Source organism: Toxotes jaculatrix, chromosome 11, assembly GCF_017976425.1.
Source record: "Toxotes jaculatrix isolate fToxJac2 chromosome 11, fToxJac2.pri, whole genome shotgun sequence".
Classification (NCBI taxonomy): Eukaryota; Metazoa; Chordata; class Actinopteri; family Toxotidae; genus Toxotes; species Toxotes jaculatrix.
In genome coordinates this window covers 14845920-14868412 of record NC_054404.1, presented here as the reverse complement: position 1 = coordinate 14868412, position 22493 = coordinate 14845920, and the positions used below count along the sequence as shown (strand labels likewise).

The 22493-nt window shown below is 43.7% G+C and overlaps 1 protein-coding gene across 4 annotated transcripts; it reads right to left on the bottom strand.

Annotated features, from left to right (window-relative positions):
- Positions 1-236: 236 nt before the first annotated feature.
- map3k4 (mitogen-activated protein kinase kinase kinase 4) lies at positions 237-21316 on the bottom strand. Of its 4 annotated transcripts, none has more exons than XM_041049446.1 (27): positions 21122-21316; positions 15362-15552; positions 13807-15251; positions 12041-12301; positions 11500-11652; positions 11213-11370; positions 10954-11070; positions 10740-10839; positions 10508-10591; positions 10139-10408; positions 9906-10055; positions 9279-9440; positions 8733-8866; positions 7697-7775; positions 7508-7586; positions 6243-6336; positions 5750-5869; positions 4051-4151; positions 3875-3955; positions 3590-3781; positions 3429-3499; positions 3222-3338; positions 2968-3127; positions 2736-2858; positions 2303-2409; positions 1615-1794; positions 237-1287 (listed from the first exon to the last, which is right to left on the bottom strand). In XM_041049446.1, exons 1-27 carry the CDS (start codon positions 21151-21153, stop codon positions 1267-1269), a joined length of 4782 nt encoding a protein of 1593 aa, XP_040905380.1. In that variant the 5' UTR covers positions 21154-21316; the 3' UTR covers positions 237-1266. The 4 variants fall into 4 exon arrangements, with proteins under 4 accessions (XP_040905380.1, XP_040905382.1, XP_040905381.1 ...); XM_041049448.1 differs by lacking the exon at positions 21122-21316 and adding an exon at positions 20841-20970; XM_041049447.1 differs by lacking the exon at positions 21122-21316 and adding an exon at positions 15639-15726.
- Positions 21317-22493: the final 1177 nt, after the last annotated feature.

Here is a 22493-nt window from a genome sequence, read left to right as displayed (position 1 = left end):
TGCTCAAATAATATTCTAAATGTACTCTTCCTAAATCTATCCTTCACAGCTTCTCTGGCACTTTGCTGTCTGGATAACTGGCCAGACTGGGATTGACAGAGGCTCAAGCTGTGGGGGATAAGGAGGTTCTTCTAAACAAACACTCATGACATACACTGAGCTGTTTCTTTGCATAGCAGCAGAACAGTAATCATCAGTTTCAACACCTGCAAGTTTTGTCTTAATGCTGAATATGTCAGATCATGAAACTGGGCAGCGTATGTTCATCTTGCTTTGGGGAAATCTGAGGCAAGATAAATATTATGCCTCCAATTACAATGCAAATATTTAAATCTAGCTATATTGAAAAAAAAACACATTTCCCTTTAAAAAAAAAAAGATTGGTTTATTAATATTGTTTGTACATAGCAAACACTATAAGAGCAGCAGAGGACCAGAAGTTGTGGTGTGTGTCAGTGTCTGTGTTTGGTTGTGTGGGTGTTTACGTGTTCAGCAGCAGGGAGGGAGAGCAGGCCCTGTTTCTCCTCTTTGTTGGCTACGCTCCAGTCACGTGAACAGCTCTTCACCGGTGACCAGTAGACTTGAACATTGCTCCAACTTAACATTTACTCCTCAACAAAAGGCAAAGAAAAATACATAACATAAAATCCTTCCTCATTTGCCCGAGCTTGCCAAATGACAAGTGATAAATTAATTTGACTATTTGGATGGTGCTCATTCTCATTTCACAAGGTAAACCAGCATCTCCTTCCCTTCAGTGTGGTTTACCACATCCTTTTCTGCCTCAAAGGGCGACTGAAATATGATTCCTCCCTCCTCTACTCAACTGCACCCTTGGGTAAACAGTTTAAAAGTGCCATAGATTCTTGCCCCCCCTACCCATTTCTTTAAAAAAAAAAAAAAGTATTCCTCCATGCCTTTTCAGAGGTCTCTTTACCAGTGAGAACAACAAATGTGGCAATAGTTACTTTAACTTTACAATATTGTTTATACAAGAATTGAAGCCAATCCTATTCTTACAGTATGTACAGCCCCACCCCTGCCCCTCCTCCCCCGAGTCCATAGTACATAAAAACACAACAACCCTATACTTCATAGGTCCAGTTGTCCTCTGAAATGATATTGTATTAGTTCCTCAGTTTAACTCCATGTGCCTTCAGCCGTAGCTTCCACTTCTCCGCACCCACAGTTCCTTTTTTCTTTTGCCAACAGCATGTACAGTAGTGCTTTAATTTGTAAACTTGAAAGCCACAGAGTAGGTTTCATTCACTCTTCATCTGTACAAACCTGAAACAGGAGACAGCAGCTGTAATGTAGGGCCGTATGATTTCCGCGATCACTGAATTGCGGAATTGGCTGACTAGAGCGGAGTCTATTTTTTGACGCGGAATATCGCGGAATTTGACATAATTTGTCGGGTTCCGACACAACTTGACAAGTTCCGCGATGTTCCGCGTTAAAGAGTGGATTCCGTTTTGGTTGGCCAATTCCGAGATTTGGTGATTGCGGAAATCATAGGGCCCTAGTAATGTAATGTAGTATTCACTCATGAAAAAAAAAAAAACAGAAAGAAAACATGACGGCTTTATAATCCATGCCACGCTAGTACCTCACCTTGACAAACGGGTGGTCCAGCAGCATGCTAGCTGTCCAGCGGCGTTTGGGTTCACTCTCTAGACAGTGACCAAGGAAGTCCTTCCCCTCTGTGCTCAGCTTCTCTGGGATGGGGGGTTTATGGCCCATGCCCACTTTGTACATGATCTGGAAGTTGTGCTCGTACTCGTGCCAAGGTCTCTGCAGGTCGAGATGAAAGTAAGAACATGAGTCACTTCCTGCTGGTTTTTAGTTTTGTTTTTACTGTAAGAGCTAAGAAAGGGGGAAATTTAAGACCTTAAGCCAACAGACAAAGATTTGCCTGGAATGAGCAGAGTGAGCATTAGATTTTGATGGCTATTTCAAATAACCACCATCATGTCACTACCATGAAAGTGGCAGGTTTGGTATAGGAACACCTGCTCCACAGGTTTTTAATCAGACTAAAACAGCAATAATTTGTTGCCAGAACATAAAGAATTTATGTCTATAATGATAACAAATAATAACAAATCGACCATAAATTGAGACATTAAAACAAATATTTCCTTCTGTGTCCTCTCTGACAGCAGAAACCAACATCATACTCACGGCACAGAAAACTATCCCTGAATAAGATGTAAGCCTGTGTGCCTCTTTTATTGTTTTTGAAAACCTTTAGAAGATCTATGAGTGTGTGAAACAGACGATCATTTCTGTCACGTCTAACCTTTCCTGTCACCATCTCAATGAGGACGCAGCCCAAACTCCAGATGTCTGCTGCTCGTCCATGACCTTCACCCTTTGCTCTTGTGATGACTTCGGGTGCCATGTATGCTGATGAAAACAAAAAAGGAAAAAAAAAAACATAACCAACAGGTACAAGACTAGAATTTATTAAGCATAGTTTGGCATAATGCTGCAAATGACATAATACAATAAAAAGTGTGTAGTATATTGATTATTTTCAGTATGAAGGATGAAAATGCATCAAAAATTAAGACTGCTGTTATATTAGGATTCATGCTTCATGTTCTATTATTTTTTTTAATTAAACATAGCGTGACAGACAGTAGACATCCATTAGTAAAAGGGCGTAAATAAAAATATCACAGTGACCCCTGCTGGCAGCTGCAACCCAAACACAACATAAAAGCTTTTACCTGCAGTTCCCAGGGTGCTGTTCACCTCTCCGGGCATGGTGTGAGTGTTGTTCCTCAACTTGACGGAGCAGCCAAAGTCCCCCAGCTTAATCAGACCGGACGATGTCAGAAAGATGTTGGCTCCTGATATGAAAAGAACAGAGACAGAATCAACAAAGGGAAAACTCGGAATTTCCTGAACTTCTGAGAAAAAAGAAAAAAATAAACATGAGGAAAAGCATGTGGCACTGACCCTTAATATCACGGTGGACAATGCCGTGTTCATGGAGGACATTGATGGCTGTAGTGATCTGTTTACTGTAGAGCCTGATAACATGTTCCTGCAGCCCCAGTCTGGACACCTCCTCCAGAGTGCCCTCATCACAGTACTCCATGAAGATGTACATCTCCTCCTGCGGGTGGGCATCGTGAAAATTTAAACCAAACTACTTTGGTATGTATGTACCGCGTGATGTCTGAACTGACATAAGCATGTGTGCCTCTTACCCGATGGAGCTCAACTCCAAAGTATCGCACCAGGTTCGGGTGTTTAATGCCTTCAAATATTTTCAGCTCATCCGCAGTCTCCTTGATCGTTTTGTGATCATTCGGCTGGAATCGGATCTGGTTGACAGAAAAAAAAAAAAAATCTTTATTTAAATATTATTTTTTTATTATTATTTTGAAAACCACTGAACTCGCTGGAGTGCATACCTCCTTCATGGCCATTAGTTCTCCAGTGTCAACATTGATGCAGGTGTACACCTTCCCATACTGGCCCTCACCTGTTACCACACACATGGACTTAACATCACTGCCTGTACGTGCATTAAATCATCCACGTGATAGCAAATGCAGTCACAAGGTAGCCGTACCTATCTTGTTGCCCCTCTGCCACTTGAAGGTCACCTTCCTGAGCCCAACTTGCATGACGTTGTCATAGGACTTGGGTGTGTGACACACTTGGCCAATGATATTGCGCTGCTTCATCATGGCATAGCGTTTATCTTCGAACTTGCGAATGGAGCGACGGACAGCCTCCATGGGGCTTTGCCGTGCTGCTGTGTCTAAGACGGGAGCGAGAAAATAATTAGTTACTGAAGTCAAACAGCTGAGTGGAGCAGTCTGTCTAACAAAGCTGCTGTACTCAACAATCTCACCCTTGGACTGGCTGATGAAGGTGCGGAGCTCCCAGCTTCGGCGTGCAGTGCTGTTAGGATCTCCCTTAGGATAGGAAGGTTCTACAGGGAAGAAATAACCAGAGGATGTTCACCTAATCAGGGGGATGAACATTGACAGTGTGTATCAAACCATACCAATTACTCAATGCACCCACCTTCTCTGTCCTCTGTGGGGCTGGAGTGGCGGCTCAGAGATTTGAAATGCAACTCTGCTGCGACTGATGACAGACGGTCATTCTCATGGAAACTGGATCCCCTGCAAGGACATGAAGGAAACTGATGCAGCACTGTGGTCCAAACATAATCTTCTGATTTAGACAGTATGTTTCAGGGGGGGTTCTCTGTTAATGGCCAAATTAAGGGTCAGCACAGAGTGCAATCTCTTCTGCCAAATTAAACAGCAGAGGGCCCTGTTTCCTAAAAGCATCTTAATTTTATGAGACAAAGTGACTTGCCAAGGGTTAGAGATTTCCTTCACCTTTTGGGGAAAATGTTCCCAGACTTATCCTTAAAATGAAAACTACTTAAATATTGTAAACCATATAAATAATCCAACCAATAAAATGTTTCACAAATTCTATGCTGAAAATCCAGAATTAAGGTTTCAAGATGATTTAAATAAACTGACGAGCTCATCTGGCCTTTCAAGAGAAACAAAGATTTCTGCCTTTTGAAACCCACTGACAGTTCAGCATGCATCAGAGTCATTCACACTTGAAGGTTAGAGGTCTAGAGTGCATTGTTTTGATTTGAAAAGCACACACAAATGCGCCAGAAAATCTAATCAAATGGCAAATAACCAGCATCAAAGCAAGACTGGTGTTCACAGCACTATAAAGCAGAATCTCAAAGCCCACTCTTTCAATGAGGTAGTGTGTTTGTTTTTTTTTTTCTCCATTCTCACACCATGCACAACAACTTCCCTTGACCTGCAGAAAAGACGTGTTAGGCACTTTTCTGATTGGGTGACATTTAGTGGGGCTTGAAAACACTACTTGAAACACTTATATTAACATTTGAGCAAAAAAAGTCTTTTGTAGCTGACAGTGATTCCATGCAGGTCATTTAAGCTTTAGCAAGTCTACAGTGATTAACATAATCAAATCTGAAGAGCCGTGCTGTAAACGCAGCAGTGGATTAAAAACCAGATTCTTCAAGTAAAATGACATTTCAGGTAGAATGTGAAGGGTAATGCCTCATTAGATAATTTAATAAAATTGTTCCTACAAAATAAAACTTCTCTGTAACTACAGGGGATACATGCCTGTGATGTTGTACCAGTGTAGAGCCTGGAAATGCTCAGTTTACAAAGAATGGCAGAGTAACTTTGTGGACACAGTAGTTAATCCAATATCTGTCCTAATATCCAAATTTATAGTGTTTGTTTAGATGCTATCAGACGGCTAAAAGCAGGAAATCTGAAATCTGCCAGTGAAACGTATAAATCAAAGCTACAAATCTAATAATGGAAGAAAAGCCAGTACAGTATAAACTATATCCCTCTATAACAGCACTATCACAAGCACAGTGTTTCATTTGTTTCATCTTTAGAAATTCACTGCTAAAGCTATACATTAGCACAACATCACAGGTTTAAAAAAAGGGCAAAATATGTTTTGGCTCGAAGCTAAGTTTATTGCCCAAAAACAATATAGTGAATCCAATACAGAACAGTTCCGATTTGCAGTGTCCTGCTAATAATGAATTTATGATTTCAAATCTTAAGATGAGGCATTTTCTCCTTCCATTTCCAGAGGCCTGATAAAAAATGTAAATAAAATTAGTGACGGGTTTTGCTTTTGTTTCTGGGGCTGTGATTTCGACAACAGTTTCTGCTGGGGGGGGCAAGGCTACCTGACGTCACTGGGGGTGCTGCCTGGTGCTTTGGTGTGGCTTTGTTCCCCTAGGCCCTGAGGGACGGGGCGAGGGCCGTTGGGGAGCTGGTTCCGGAGATCGCAGGGGAGACTTCGAGAGCTGTGTGGTGAAAAAACAAACTGAGGAGCTCTGCCTTGGGAGGTGAGGTGGCTTGCGAGGGATATGTACACATGTTTTTGTGTGTTTGACTGGGTGGCTGATTCAGGGACACACACACACACACACACACACACACACACGCTCACGCACTCACACACTCACTCCCTCTCTCAGACACTATGATATTAAAAAAAAACTCGACATAGTGACATACTCGACAGCGGACACAGACACACAAAGAAGCTCACTTAACACACAACTACAAAAACACCAGGCATAAAAAAAGCAAGAGGAGCCATGCAGGAAAGAGTAATAACAGTAAGACACAGTAAGCACGCAGAGTAGTGTCAAAACCTGAACTGTCACGACTCACCTGAACCCTTCAGCATTGGGGATGAACAGATTGGGGTTTGGTGGGTCACTATGGCAACGAGGGACCTTTACGGGACGAGGACTATTCCTGGGAGCTGAAAAGAAAAACACCCAAAGCTTAATTTAGTCAAGACGCCTTTCCAAAGCAACCCCCAAACAGACTATGCATTAATTGAGTGGAACTCACGGCTATAGACAGTTAAAGTGCTATGGTAACGTAAAACAGGACACCACGAGCAAGCACGCAAACACTGTTTATATACAGTAGCACTACTTAAAACAGACATTCACAAAATGCTTCATATACACATGGAAAAGGGACAGAGGGAGACAGAGAAGACAACATATAAAACAAGGAGAGATAAATGTATAACACACAAAGGAAAAAGTTAGACGTCAATAAAAAGGTAAAGGAAAAAACTAATGGGTTTTCAGATCCTTTTTAAAGATGTGCCCTGATTTGGTTTCTCAGAGTCAGAGTGCATTTACTACACTGCTACGTGGTCTATGTTTCTTCAATTTTTTTGTTTGTTTGCATGACGTAAAATATTCCGTTCTCAAAATCTGTGAACTGACACCACATAATTAACATTAATTCTGCTCTGCAGGGGCAAACCTGCTGACCTCTTTACAACCACATACATCCAGTGGTAAGGTTATTATACAATCACATGAAAGCCACTGTGCTGTGTTGCTTTACTTCCGCCAAGTCACAGACAGACAACTTGCAAAATTTTGTTTCATATCAAAGTTTGCACAAAATTAAAACCTTTTGCATCAGGAAATTATTTTTAGCAGGATCTGGTGATCACTTTTTTGTAGCATTCATTTTCTATAAAGACACCACTTTTGTATTGAATTAATAGGCAGAAACAAAGCTGTGGGTGACCTTCTGCCGCTAGCCTGGTTTGAATAACCGTTCCTTGTTTTACCCACAATAAAATTAGTTTTGTGGTCTTTTATTTTTTTAACAACTTAATTCATGGTCTTTTGCCCAAAAACAACCACTGGTTTCTACTGCTGCCCACTGAGCAGCAGTATCCAATGGAGTCACTCAAACTAACAAACGTCAGGTCACACAAATAAATCTTTGTTATTCTACGGGAACTGGATTGTTATTTCATTGCTGTTGTATCTGCTGTGTGTAACAGCCCGTCCCCATGACACCCAGGTTATAAACCTGCAACAGAATGTAAACACTGAAATAAATCCTGAACTCCAGAGGCAGAAGTCACCGACAGTTTGTATCACAGGAGAGCGCCCTACCGATGTACAAGCCGGTGACTGGGCTATGAGGTTTTCCGATCACATGTCCAATACATTCATTCATCAAAGCTTGTAAATTCTGCAGAAAGAAAAGTAAATTCAAGGTGAACGGATAATAAATCCATTATATTCCACATATACTTGTGCATTTGTAGAAAACAATAAAGAGAATAGAACAGGTGATTTTACCAGGAAGTCATCTTCAGGTAATGCTGATATGAAGGCAGGTTCAATGGCCTGTAGGAAATCAAAACCCTGAGTCGCCCACCTGTAGGAGTAACACGGCAGTCCATCAGTGAGCCCCAAAACTTCCCGCTGCTTTTAATTTCATTTTTTCCCCCTCGCTGCCATTTGTGTTTTAACTTAAGAAAATGTGCAGCAGTCATCACATGTGAGCATCATAACTGACATGTCATTTGAGGTGTTAAAGACACTTCTACAGTACAAGTCCATCCTCTAGGACATGTTCTTCTTGTGTTCCCCTCTGTGAGAACAGGGAGAAATATGGTAACAGAGTTATAAATAATCCAAATATGATTATTTGACTCATGCTCACTGTTAAATGTGCCTATTTTTGTTTGCATATTTGCCATAATATCAAAAAAAGGTCTCAGTTGCGTCTCCAAAATGTCATGCCACTGTTGCAGTTGTATTCCATGAAATAACCTACAAAAGCTTCCCTCTATTATCAGAGTACAACGTTGCCATGGTAGCTTGATATGGCTCAAAACATGAGCTCTTGACAACGAGAGCTAAAATAAATGTATTTCAATTAAGACTGTAGCTCTTACAGAGAAGCTAAATATATCTGGTTTTACAGTTAACTATATATATCTTAAAATAAGAAAAGAAGCAGCTGGGCAAATGAGGAATTTATAACATAAACAAAATTACTTTAACTACCATGAACTTATATACAGTAAAAAAAAAAAAAAAAAGCTTTTATCAGTCTAAACACAACAGTTTGTTTAGGGGGGAACATTGTTCAACTGATTTATCTAAGACTAATGCCCAAACACAGGGCCTTGCTTTAACTCTCTCTGCAGCAATGCTACAAAAAGCATCCCTGAGAAACATCCTCAAACCAGTAAATGGAGCCTCAGGAACACCACACTAAACTGCCAGTCCCCAACCAGAGGGTAAAAAACAAACAAACAAACAGAGACATAAGTACATAACACAAAAATGTCTGTGAGTGCTCCACTGATGAAAGGCAGGGCCTTACCTGGGCTTGGTGCCTCTTCCACTCTCGCATTTGGTCAGGACATAGGTCATCCATTTGCGGGCAAAAGCTATATAGCGCTCCCCGATCCTCTGCCTGAACTCTCCTGACATGAGGCGCACCACCTCCTTGTGGTACTGCAAATAACAGATTTTTTAAAAATGAAAGAAATAAAACGGCAAAGAAATTACTCCTCATCTGATGTGGTGTTGGTGGTGGGAGGGGGGGCCTTCGAAGAATGCTCAAAGAGTTTCCAGTGAATAGTATTTTTGCTTGAAATGCCCTTATGCCTAATTCAGTCCTTATGTAACTTTATTGCCCTCTGCAAAGCGTCACCCATAACCACACCGATATTTCAAAGTCTACATTGGCCCAAATGTTAGTGAAGGGGAAATGTGACTGTCACAAGCTCTGACCAGGAAAAATCTGAGCTGAAGAACAGATAGATGAGATGTGTAGAATCTAAAGCATGTGCTACTGTAAATAAAAAAACAAAACACACACACACTGTGTTACGGCTCACACCTCTAAAACCCTGCAGGCTCTTACCTCGAAGGCAAAATTGTAGCCCTGTATCATGGCCTCCCTGTAGTACTGTTGCAGAGTGGCTGACTCAGACTCCTCCACCTCTGCCTCAAACTCGGTGGTGAACATGTACTCCACTCGTTCGATGGCAGTGCTGATCTTAATGCATAGCTGTAGTGCCTCATCCTGTGGCAGGAAAGAGAATGATGGGGAGAGTAAAGAGGAAAGAAGAGCTTTATTATGCTTTATTATTATTTTCTGATTTAAAAAAAAGGTTCTGTAGAAAATCTCAAAGTGAGCAGCATTCAAAATGGGAAACTGATAGCATCCATGTGAGAAATCACATGAGGTATCACAGCTCCGACTGCAGCGTCCTGCACCGGGGTACCCAAACCATTTGCAAAACTGGACCCATGCAAGACTCTGACCACCAGGCTGTCACAGATAGGAAAGTTTAGTCACTTCCCAAATACATCGAAAATTAGGTCTGATAGTGGCTTTCTTTTCAGGTAATGTCACTAGAGTCGAAATTGAGGGTAACTGATGGCAGTTGCGGAGAAAAACAGATGTGAAAGTAGGACATGAACATGCACCTGTTTTAAATCAGTGTTTGAACAGGTTAGAAATCATCGCGTGTGATTTTGAAAGTACCTTGAGCTCCTCCAGAGCGGTCGCGATGAGAGGCTGACTAGACGTTTGCTCCCGGCTAAGAGTGAGCACGTCCTCCATGGACTGCTGAAAGGCCTTTCGCTGTGCCACCAGGTGAGCGGACTGCATCACTATCAACAGCATGTTCTCCACCTAAGAGCGCATAAAACCACTGTGAGGCCTGTAAACAATGGATGCATACACATACACACAAATACACAGACTCACACACACACCTTCATAGCTCTTAAAGTGTCAACAGTTTCCATCTGAGGGACCAGTTTGAGCAGCTCTCCGTCCCACTGAGCCCATTCAGAATCGGTCGCGGAGTCCCCGGCTCTGTGTTTGCTCATGAGCAGGTAGGCCTCATCGTCTGCAATTTCCTCAGGCTCTTTGGAGCAGTCTTTGCCGGCAGCAGCATTGAGAAGCTGCAGGATGAGTGGCCTCTGATCCATCAGACCACAGGGGACAAAAACCTGCAGCTCCTCCAAGCCCGGAATCTGAACCTGGATATACAAGGAGGAGGTTAAACTGTAAATAAATGACCTGAGGAGAGAAAAGAAAGATGTGGAAATGTGCAAAATGAACAGAAAAGGAAAACATACCTTGACATAGTTTCTCTTTTTCAGTGCCTCCAGGAGGCAAGTCACCCCGTTAGTGATGCTGAAATCCGCAGCGACCTCTAAGTCCTGCAGAGAGGGAAGCAAACAAAGTGTGTGTCAGAACACTCAGTCCCAGTTCTTAAGTGACCAGAGAAAACAGGGTCACAGATAAACAGCAAAGTTTGTGCTGCTTCCATTTCAAGGGAGTGAAATATTCTTCACTGCTGTCTCTCACCTTGCGAAGCATTTTGGCAAAGCCTAGAGCCTTGGACGCTCGCTCCCTGGCCTCGTGGAACAGCTCTTTCAGTGACCGACTAGCCTCAATAACCCACCGCCTGGAAGGGTCGAGAGGTTCAAAGGTTAAAAACACTTCCACTGGGACAAAGAAAGTATAATACTGACTATAATTATTATTAAAAAAAAAAAAACAAACATGTTATTCCCTTTACCTGATCTCATCTGAGGCCGTGCTATCATCTGCACTTTCCCAGAATTCATTCCCACATTTCTGCAGTCCGGCATCAAGGAACTCTCCAGTGGATTTGAGCAACATCCCAGCAATGTCACTGCCAATAGCGGGACAGTCCTCAAGTCACATATCAATAAGTTTGGTAGGTAGGTGACATGACTATAATAGGAATTTAAAAATAATAATAATAATGTTTTTTTTTAACTGCCACATGTTAGATGTCTTGCAGGTCCACTTACCAGAAAAGCTTCCCAGACTGGGCCTCGCCTCCACGGATGTAAGGAGTGATGACCTTGGTGAAGTGCCACTCCTCCTCTAAGAGGTTCTTTAAGCTGTGAGAGGCCTGAGGAAGCTGCTGCAACATCTGGATCCAACTGTGCATGTAGTCAAAGTAAACCTAAAATCAAAGGGGACAGATGTTAGTATTTGTTACTGTATTTGTTTTTCAATAATTCATAAATTTGTAAGCCAGTAGTTATGCACTCAGAGTAAATACAGGAGGACAGCGGAAGATTAGGAATCTTACCACGAGCATCTTGTGAAGGTCCTCCTCAAAGTCGTCAATGTTGGCATTTGTCTGCAAGCCCTGAGCATCAGTCACCACGCCGCGCAGCATGAACTGATAATACTGCTTCATCAGAAGACCACCTTTAAGAACCTCCTTACACTCGCGCACCAACTGCAGAGAACACGCACAGAGGTTAGCACATTTTAAATTGCATGGTTTAGTGCTGTCCAGTAAAATGCTTTCAATAGTTATCTCAATGGGTTTTTTTCTTTAAGACAAAATGAACTAATAACTTATTTGATAATCAATAAAGAAGAATTACATAGCTCTGTATAAGACTTGACCAAGTGACGACCAAATCAAATCAAACTAAAGGAATAAGTATGTATTTCTGTCAGGCAATCGTGTCCATCTAGAAAGTACACAAAATACATACAGCCTATATGTTCAGATTATTGGTTCTACTAATAGTGCATATGTGTATATATTTGCAGGCCATGCCATATGACTGATCTCTTTTTTTGCTTATGCTAAGATTAGTTTTCAAACAGCTTCTTGCCTGTTTAATACTGAGCAGTGAAGGCTCTCCAGCAGGCCTTTGTTCAAGTCGCAGTTTAAGGCATTCGTGAATGACATTGAGAAGGACTCTGCACAGCACGAGGAACGCCGGCCGGAAGGATGGGAGGTCCATGTCCAGCAAATCCTCCCAGGACACCTGGTCTGCTCCGAGCTCTGGGTGAGCCGGACCGCTGTAGGACACGTGGCGCGACAACTCTGGCAGGTAATCACTGTACAGCATGGGGTCTGGGAAGTCCGCAAACTGCAGGTAGAAGACAAGGTCCAGGGAAGTTAATTCAGAAAGTCTCAGTGGTATAATATGCTGTTATATTAACAGAGCCCGTTTTTGTTTTATTTTGCTGTTTAATAAATCTTATTCAGACTGTGTCTTCATTGCTTGATCCATCATGGCTGCCCAATCTCAGAAAGGAATCTGCAAAGATTCTGTCAAGATGCATCCCTTTTGGACTGCACAGCACAGTACGCATTACCGAAAACTGTGACGAAATCTAGAATGGTGCCAAGGCAGTGTTCTCACCTCTTTAAAAATGCTCCACTAAACTGTCAAAGCTCGTCATTTCAAACTCCCAGATGAGCTCATCATCTATTGTAACAAACTCAAAGACGAGCCTTTCCCATTCACTGCTCTTTCTTTCTTCTTTCTCACTGTCAACACATCCTCTTGTTGTGAAGCGTGGGCTCAGACTTCTTGTAAACTCCTAGCTGTGAAAACTCCTCCAAATGCTGTTCCCTGAAGTGCCTAATGAAATGACTAACATTTGCACAGAAATGTTGATACGTATTTTTACATAAACCTGTAAGTTTGAGGATTCAGAAACATTTAAAAATGTTAAATGAAGAATAAATTCTTAAGGCTCGGCACCATTTCTGTGTCAGCAGTCTAACTTAAGTGAATTTGAGCAAATGACCAATTTAACTCCTTTATGCAAAAGGTCAGATTACGTTGAGTTGTATCCTTTCCATTAAGGCATCCGCTCAGATGACACTCAGGTGGATTTGATCTACTCTTCAGAGGTTAATTCAAGTAAGCCATTGTTCATCTGTTATAAATAAGGCTGTGCCTCATGTTTCCAGCACTAAGTAGCACTGTGATAGTGGGGAAAGTGGCATCACAACTAAGCGAAAGTGTCAGAAGTCAGATTGTTATTCTAAAGAAAGAGGGGCTTTCTCAGTGTCAAATCATGGCTGGACTAAAGGTTTCTAAGTGGGGGGTGCATGGAAGTCTAAAACGCTTTACAGAAACTGGATCGGTTGTATCCAAAGCATGATCAGGCAGACCAAAAGTGACCACACCATCACAGAAACAGAATTTGCTAAATAAAGAACACAAGACTGCAATCAACAAAAGTACTGTTAAAAGAAGGCCGTCTTGAAGTGGTCTCAGAGGACGAGTTTCTAAACCACTTCTCAGGAGGGGAAACAAGGCCAAATGCTTGGAGTGGGCTAAGAAATACCAGCATCCCACAGAGGATGACTGGAAAAAAGTCCTGTTTACTGATGAATCCAAGTTTGAGATTTATGGCAGTAACAGTGTGTATGTAAGGAGACAAACAGAGGAGATAATGTTGCCACAGTCTATGTTTTGCCTTCTCTGGAGTTGGAAACCTGCACCAAACTGACCACACCAGGACCAAGGAGAATATGTATATGTGCTACTGAGCTGATTTTAGTTCTGTTTAATGCTGGATGGTTTTGGATAAAATGGTAATCATGTAAGTGTGCAGTTTGCAGATGTTATAGCCTCACCTCCAGTGCTGGAGTGTGGCGGAGCAACGCTGCTCTGGACCGTTGAAGAGAGCGGTCCATCAGTTTGTGCAGTCTGAGGATCAGTTTACGCAGTCCCATCTGTTTCAGAGCTTTATCCACAAACGGTCTGTAGATGGCTGTGGGGCAGAATACTCCCCCTCCCGCACTTGCTTCTGCACTTCCTGCAGCAGCAGTTGAGAGAGACTCATCTTCTGACAACAATCGGGAAAATTTAAGAGTCAGGGAGGAAGACAACTCTCCATCTGTTTCATGTCCCAATTCCCCCTCCCCCTCCTCCTCCTCCTCCTCCTCGGCATCCCTGTCCTCCCCTTCACTTTCCGCGGTAAAAGTGGCTGTCGAGTCATTCTCCTCATCTTTCTCAGTCTCCTCTTCTTCGTTGCCACGGGAGCAGCGAGGTGAAGGGATCTCAAAGACAGGCCACCCGATACGGGATAGATCATGGAGTCCCAGCACAGTCGCCATAACGCGCAGCTTCTGGTTGAGGTCCTGGGTGATATTGAGCCACAGACAGAGCGCCTGCACCCTGCCCTGGAAGTCTCGTGCTGCATACTTTTCGTAGTCCTTCTGCAGGGCCTGCAAAGATGGGTACAAAGCTTCCACATACTCCAGCAACTCCATAACCCGCTTGACCTGCTCAAATGCCAGCCGCTGGCGCTGAAGGTGTTCCCTGCAAGCAGCACCAGAGCCCAGAGGCTCTGCTGCATTCATTGCAGTCGAGGGGCTGGCGCTAAAGCCCCAGGGATCTATTCCACAGTGGTTGGTCTCTGCTACAGCAGGCTCCCTCTCCTCCCCACAAAGCAGATCTGGGATGCTCGGATAGTCCCCCTGGATTGTTTGAGACCCCAAACACTGGGCCCCTCTCAAACTGTCATAGTCGACCTTAAAGTGCAGCACCTCATTGATGATGTCAGGGATGGCCTGGCGGGCAGTGAAAAGAAAGAGGTCTTGATCACCGGTGGAGCGTCGTGCGTGCCAAGCCTGCAGCTCCAACCAAATGACCTCATTGTTGTGACCCATGAAGGCCATGATCTCCTGGCCTCTCTGCTCCTTCTCCTTCCTCTTGGAGGACATAGACGTGAGCTTGAGCAGGAGCCGCAGAGTTTCAAAGAACTTGAGGCGGTCGGCAGGACAGTCTGTCCTGGAGGTCTGGCGGTGGGTCCGGGCAATATGGGGCATAGACACAGGAAGTTTGCCGCTGCTGCAGCCCAAACTCAAGTAATGCTTCCTGGGATCCATGTTGATGGCACCGAAAGGGCTCGACTTTGAGAGTGGATCCAGCATGAAGGAACCTTCAAAGGTCTTCTTGTGGTCTCTCTCCGTAGAGCGCAATGTAGCCCTGTGCTTCTTGCCCTGCTTGTAGCTGTGCTCCTCAGGGGTCTCCGCTGGCCTGGGACCCTCTCTCAGAACAGATGGGCTGAGGTCTGCTGAAATTGACACAGAAAATACCTCTCAGTCAGTACAAGGCATGTAAAAATGTTAAAACATTTTCAAAACTTATTATCACGCATGCAGTCAAATCGATTTCTTAACTTACTCTTGTTGGGAGACCGACCAGCACTCCTCGCCTGGCTGTTCCTTTGATGTTTGCCAGACATGCGTTTCATCTGACGGGGGGTACACGGAGGTGACGTGCCATACAGAGCTTCCTCTTCCTCACTGGCAGAGTCCCAGGATTCATCCACCTCCGAGTTCTGTTGGGATGCATCTTCCACCGGCTTAGCCTGCCTGTCAACATGCAAAGACATTTAAGCAAAAACAGAACAAACTATGACTGTGGGCTAGATTTGCATCTTTACCATAACCACTGTTACCTGGAAGTGATGTTAACCACAAGCCAGTGCATTATGAAACTGTCTCCGTCATATAACAAGGAAACCCAAGAAATGTGTGTGCAAGGTCAAAGAGTCCTAGGTTGTTTGTACCCATAACAGGGTGTGCAGCAAATCTCCTCTAATACCACAGCAAATAGGTTGCTAAACTGCAACTAGACTGAATGTCTGCTGCAACCGACAGCAGACTGACGAGTCGTCTGTCCTCTGGAGCCTGACCGGCTGCCTCCCAAATGTACAGCAGCAACGCTCTGTGCATGACCACAGCCATCCAGACGCAGAATAATAAGCTGTGGGCACCCTCTCTCGGTCTAGGTAAACATAAAGGCTCAACCAGAGAGGGAGAAATAGTAACCCTCATTAACTCTGTCTGCTAAGTCATCAGCCGTACTGCACAAGTCAAGTTTTCATGGAGCACTGAGATTCACTCAACCACAGTGTGTAGAAGCTGTTCGACCGTGTGCGAACACAGTGCTAATGCAAAACAGAATTTCACTTTCATGTGATTATAGTAAATCTTGAGCCACAATAGAAAGATGTGGACATCATGGTTGTGTAACCACATTCTGTGAATTTCAAATAATGAAAGGCCATAGAAGAATTTGTTGCATCAAAAGAAACACAATAATCACTGGAATCCCTTCCTTCTGGGGAAAAAAGCAAAAGAAAAAAAAAAGAAAACAGAGTGTGCGAGCAGCACGCTTTTCCAGATTACAATGTCACAGCTTTGTTCCTTAATGTCTTTCTGAGGGCTTTTTTAATAGGATTAGAGAGAAAGGTTGGTGGGTCTGACCCTGCCAACAAAAACAAAAGGAGAGAGAAGAGGAGGGGCATGAAAAAGCGCGTACTATATGCTTTTCACCATGTGTCCCTCCATCGATCAACTGACTGAAAGGCATTCCCCAACACGCGCCTGTTAGCGTCTGTGCAGACGGAGTTGAAAGGGGCAAGGCTGTATCACTTTCACTGGGGGAGTGTGTGCGTGCGAGTGTTAAGGGAGGGGGTTAATCTGGAAATGACTTGCTTAAACTTTTCAAGGAGCCACATAGCGAGAGAGAGACCAGACTTCTATGGCCCATCTGCTCCAAAGCATTTGAATTTGTCTCTATACACACACGCACGCACACACTCACAGTCCCCTGGGAGCAGCTGTAGCAGTTACACGCGAGTCAGACAGACACCTGCTGCAAATCCTGCAACTTTAAATGCAATAAGAATCCAGATGCAATCAAGACTTCATGAACGAAAAGTACCGCAAGACTAATGTGAACAGCAGAGCGCAACCATTTAAACCACAACAGTCTTGAAACTGCAAAATAACTCTCTTGCATGAAAGAACACTGGTGCCTTTATGAGTGTATTGTATGGGAAATTGTGAAGGGGCTTGTTCTACAGGAGCAGCACACCACAGTGATCTTTTCAGTATGCAGGCACAAGAAGGCACAGTAAGCAATCCTGTGCGTTACAATAAGGCATTTAAACAACGGCAACAGACACACCGCTGTGCAAACACAATGTGAAAATCGAGACAGGTATCAGGAAACTGCGTGGAGGAAGCTGATAGAGTGAACGCAATCAACCTCCCCCTGAATCCATCACACGTATGACAGGATTGTGCGCACATTTGTAAACATTCCAGAGCGTGCATGGGTGTGCGGTGTCTAGAGGACAGAAATAGCAAATGCATGTGAGAGTGAGTGAGACCGAGTTTTAAAAAGACACTTCCTTACGCAGAACAGCATGACTAAATCACTCAGGAATGACAGCGGAACCAATGACGCCATCACCGCCGGTTATTTGTTTGGTTGCCATGAGACACTTTGAGCACAGATTGTGCTGCTGCAGTAAAGGCTGCACAAATTCCTGCTCTAAATTCTTTTCTTTTTTTTTTCTTCCCCCAAACCTACTTGCAGGTCGCCCAGAGAACGTTCCTGGCCTGCATGCCCTGCAGTTAACCATAGCCACACTATGGTCTTCAAGCTGGCCTTGCCTGGCTGCCACTGGTGAATTATCACTGCAGATGGTGTCTGGCTGCTCTCAATGGCTCATCTGATGGCTCATTGGGGCTCCAATAAAGGCCAGTGGAATGCTAGAGCCCCTAGGCAGAAACACTGAGTGCATAATAAACAGCACAAAATTGGGACTCTTTTCTGTATAGCGACTGAAGCAGTGATACCAAGGGCTGCCAGAGTCAGGGGGGGGGGCTGACCTTTGACTCCAACCATCCACACCATTGTACCAGGAAAGGGCATTCTATTGTATAGTTCTGACACGTGGCCCGAGAGGCCCACAGCTGAATAGCACACAGCTGGTTAGTGAGCACACTTGCTCACAATGACCAAACTAAAGGGTTTTTTTTTTTCAGAGAGGGGAAAAGTAGGAAAAGGTGGCTGGGGTTTTCTAAGAGCACACTTTTCACTAATTAGGTCATCCTGGCTTAACTGATGCACGATAGGCCCAATCCAGATTTTGACACCCACCCCCTGTAAAAAGGATGTGTCTGCTTGTCTAGTATTCAAGCCCAGGGGTAACTGGTGAGGCATTAAGTATATAAAACCTATATGTACACATGTATCCAAATTTCAGTGGAAGTGTGGTTTGCCAACCACGCGCATCATGTCTGGCCTGTAAATCCATGACCAACAGGCAGAGGTTGATGCAATGATCAGAATTTGTGCCATAAGCTGACAGAATTCAGAAACAATGAACACAACGTCCTTGACCACACCCTTCACTGGAACAGCGTGACACTGCCAGGAGTGGACCTCCCAACCTCTCCTACATGCAGCTGTGAGAAGCATACTGTGCATGCACAACAGAGAGGTTTGCTTCTGCAAAGACAGGGTACTACATGCAGACAGTATCATGCAGACTTTCATTCATAACAATCAGAACATCAATGCATTTCTACAAAACACTGCTGTGCTTACTATCTGCCCCTATGTTAGACCAGAGGAAGCTCATGCTATTAACCACAGCAGGCCACATGACCTATATCTAACTGTAGACGCTGCAGACTGTGGGCTGCAGCATGAGGTAAATGGCGTAATGACATGTTTTTCTCCTTCCGCCACTTGCATCACACATACAGAGCAGGGAGCAATCTGCTTCACTTTTCAAATTTAATTTGAAACTGTAAAGAGTCATAGGCAACAACTTGGTCGGTTTCAACTCTCATTTCAGTTTCTTTTGCGCTTGTGTGCATCAGAAATGCCAAATCTAATTGATGAATATGTTATTCTGCAGCACTTAACTACCTTTCCTTTCCCTCATTATTAGTTATTCGTAAGAAACAATCTTACTCTTGCAGCACATCAATAAAATTAAAAAATGCCGCAGTTACAAAGATCCTATTGTTTAAAAGGAAATAACAGATTGAGAGTGACAGAATGTGAGAACAGCATTAATGTCTCTAAAGCAGGTGTGGGCAGAGACAGGATGCAGTTAGGAAATGCTAGAGGACGGTCCATCTGTATTCTCCAGCCTGTGCTCCTGGCAAATGCAGGCATTAATGAGTTCTACCCCATGAGCGTCTCCAGGGCTCCAGGCAGCCATCCACTGTGCACAGTACACCACATCCTGAAATCCCTGGAATGCCTGTCAGCCACAGTGTCTTCAGACTGACTTTGAAAATGAGACATTATTGACAAAGAACCTCTGTACTTGCAACAACAGCGATAACCTTCATTTGTCATGCAAGCATATAGCTCTCCTTTCCCAATATAGTTTTCAGATAGAACTAACCTCAAAGAAAAAAAAAACGCTCACCGAATGGACAGCATGATGTTTCTGTTACAAAAACGAAAAGATAACTAAATTTTTTTTGCATGCGGTGAGGTCTGTCATTTCAGTCTGAATTTAATTACAGAGCTGTCTGAAAACAACACAGGCTGAACTAATGTTGTGTCCCTGCAAACTCTGCGGTGTTGACTGTCTAACTCTGACCGTGCGCAATTGTCCAAGTTTCGTATGTTCCTGATTCCATTACTATGCAAATGGTAACTACAACAAATAGTAACACGCGGCCAAGGCATATATTTGAGCTCTCTAGAGCATTTGTTACCTTTAACCCTAAACTTTGTGCACACACTAAACAAGAGTATGAAACTGGAAGGAAAAGAAACATGAAAATGAAACTCTTGCAATCATGCCAGCTTGTGATATTGCCATGCCTCCAGCATCAGCAAGGTTAATGGCTCAGTATTTTTTTTCTTTATGCGACAGTGCAGTTACAGTAACAGGGCCAGTATTGCACAATCATGCGAGCTGTTTGTGTGTCCACCTCGGACTGAGTGGCCACAAGCGTCCAAGTGAATAACAACTGGCTGGTGCTCGATCATTTACTGAAAGAGCCAACAGAGAAAGCCAAGCTGTTTGCTCAAAACCAGGATTATCGCAGATAACAGAGCTGATCCAAAGGGATAAATGCCCTCAAAAAGTCACTGGCTCTGCAGACAAACAACTGCATGTGAGGAGAAGGGAGGAGGAGAGGGGGAAGACATAACAGCAGATTCCTGAGGGTCTGTCGCCAGCGGTCAGGGGCAAACAGTGCGGCGTTTCGATTAGGATATGTGCACATATGAGGAAAATAAAAAAGAAAATCTCATGAGTGTCTCTTTGTATGCATTCCCCCGTATGCACTGCAGACATGTATCCTTCATTAGCCCTGTCATCTGCGCACTGCGAACACATACGGTATGATGAAACATTTCACTGCACAAGTGTCTGCAACAGATTGTCAACTAAGTTCAGGACCTCTAAGAAAAGAAACTCCGCATTATAGCACAGCACAAAGTGTATGAATTAGCAGTACAGTGTCAACCAGCCCGTATCATGATTCAGCAATGGAGTGCGAGACGACAACAACAGGAGCGCCAAGTCCAGCTAGAGGATTAACAATAACAGTGGAGGAAAAAAAATGCTAGCTAAAGCCAGCGAAGTTTGTGCCTCGGCGTTATGGCGAAATGCATGGTCCGGCAATCTCAAAGAACCAGCGACACACTTCGAGGTCCACCTTACGAGCCCACATTGCAACACTCATCTCGCTCCGGCACCGTCAGTTTCTGTTCGTGAACTTACGGGTGAACAATAAACTGACAAGCGACAGCTAACAGGAGATGTTAGCTAGCTTGTTCCCTGACATGTTGCACTGTTACAGCGGCCGATAACTGTTCGCGGCGTTACCTTATCATTTGGCGAGCATTTTGCCTCCCTCTCTAGAAATCGCGAATTGGACGGGAGGCTAATATCCGCAGCGAAGTGCGCCTGAAAATGTTGCTGCAAAAAGTTTGCAACTCCAGTGTTGCAAATGCAGTGACTGCACGCGTATCACTATTTGACAGGAAGTCGATTTCTAAGGGATGCGCAAGCGCTCCCATAGAGTCGACTGCAGTGTCACGTTCAGCTCCCTATTTGGCAAGTGCGAGGTCCTGATGGTGTAGTGTCTGTTCAACAAATTCGCATACCTGCTGGGCTTGTTACGATCCGGAGGCTCCATAGCAAAGCAGTGGCTTCTTGTTCCTAGCCGTGCATGGACTAAACCATGTCGGAGCTGTTTCACACAGACTTTGCACCGGTAAATATTTGCAAGAGAGGCGGATTTCTGTCTCTTTAGAGCACTTTCTATCCGCCGGCACAGTTGACTCTCGCTTGTGCGTATGCCGTCGCCATCTTTCCAACGTTCATTGAGGAGGAGTGCCACAGTATTTGCATTACTACGGCAACCCGGGTAGGTCATCTGCGGTCATGCAGCGCACCCGGTGCTTGTTTTTTTTTTTTTTTTTTTTTTACCAATGACTGTAAGATGTCCCCCCGCCCTCACAGTACAGTCATAGTGAATCAGTTATCATGTGGTCATCATGAATTATCACACTTTAAATCACTTGACATGCAGTGCAGTGGGAAAAAATAAATCTGCTGCAAATGACCGCTGGGGATCATTCCAGTAAATTATTCATGACAGCCTAGTTTGTAGTTGTCAGTGGGAGAACGGGGGCAGCTGATTACAGATGGCCCTTCACCATCAGTGTATGCTGTACAGTACTGGGACCAAGTGGAACATAATGTCAGGGGCCAATTGCCATGTTAAGCCGCACCCTGTCTGTGGTATGATGAATGAGGATTTTCTTAAGTATGAATGCAATCTGTAACCGGTTTCCAGAATAACCTACAGAGGGCCACCGGTTGGTTTGCCCCTATGAATTCACCTATTTTGTAACCAACCCTTTATGAATTGTGTGCAGTATTCCTATAGTTTAACATAACATGAGCCCATGCTGGCAATGTGATGCCAGCTGAAATAATGGCTTTATTGATTTTGACAGACAGGGCCTTGAGTCCAGGTAATAAAGCAGGCCCACCTGATGGCTGTTAATGTGTCAGTTGACATTGTGCTTTCATAATACGGCGGTTTTGGGGACCCCTGGTGGTCTTGGTTTCTGGGACAGTTTCCCACTTGGTTATTTAACCTTGCTAAGGTAATGTTGCATACATTATTTACATAATGAAATAATTGTACAAATTAATGTTTACATCTAAGGATGCGTGTTGTTTTTGTGCTGACACTTTAATATACATAAATACATTTAATATACATAAAATTGTGCAAGTTCACACAAATGGCCCAAATCAAAAATGAACAGAACAAATGCTTCCATCCAGGCATGTGCCCATTTCAATCAAACATGTATGGCTCCAGGCATAATATGCACAAAGGGTAACTTTGGGTCAACTACCACTTTCCATTTATTCCTGCACAAAAACACTGTCTAAACATCTACAAGTAAAACACCAGTTCTTGATTAATACTCAGACACTTAATGGGAGCCAGAGTTAACC

Coding starts and splice junctions, on each gene's coding strand:
- map3k4 (XM_041049446.1), bottom strand. CDS start 21,153: ATGGAGCCTCCGGATCGTAACAAGCCCAGCAG. Junction 7,776..8,732: donor GGAAGAGGCACCAAGCCCAG/GTAAGGCCCTGC, acceptor TTACTCCTACAG/GTGGGCGACTCAGGGTTTTG. Junction 3,782..3,874: donor CTTCATCAGCCAGTCCAAGG/GTGAGATTGTTG, acceptor CTCCCGTCTTAG/ACACAGCAGCACGGCAAAGC.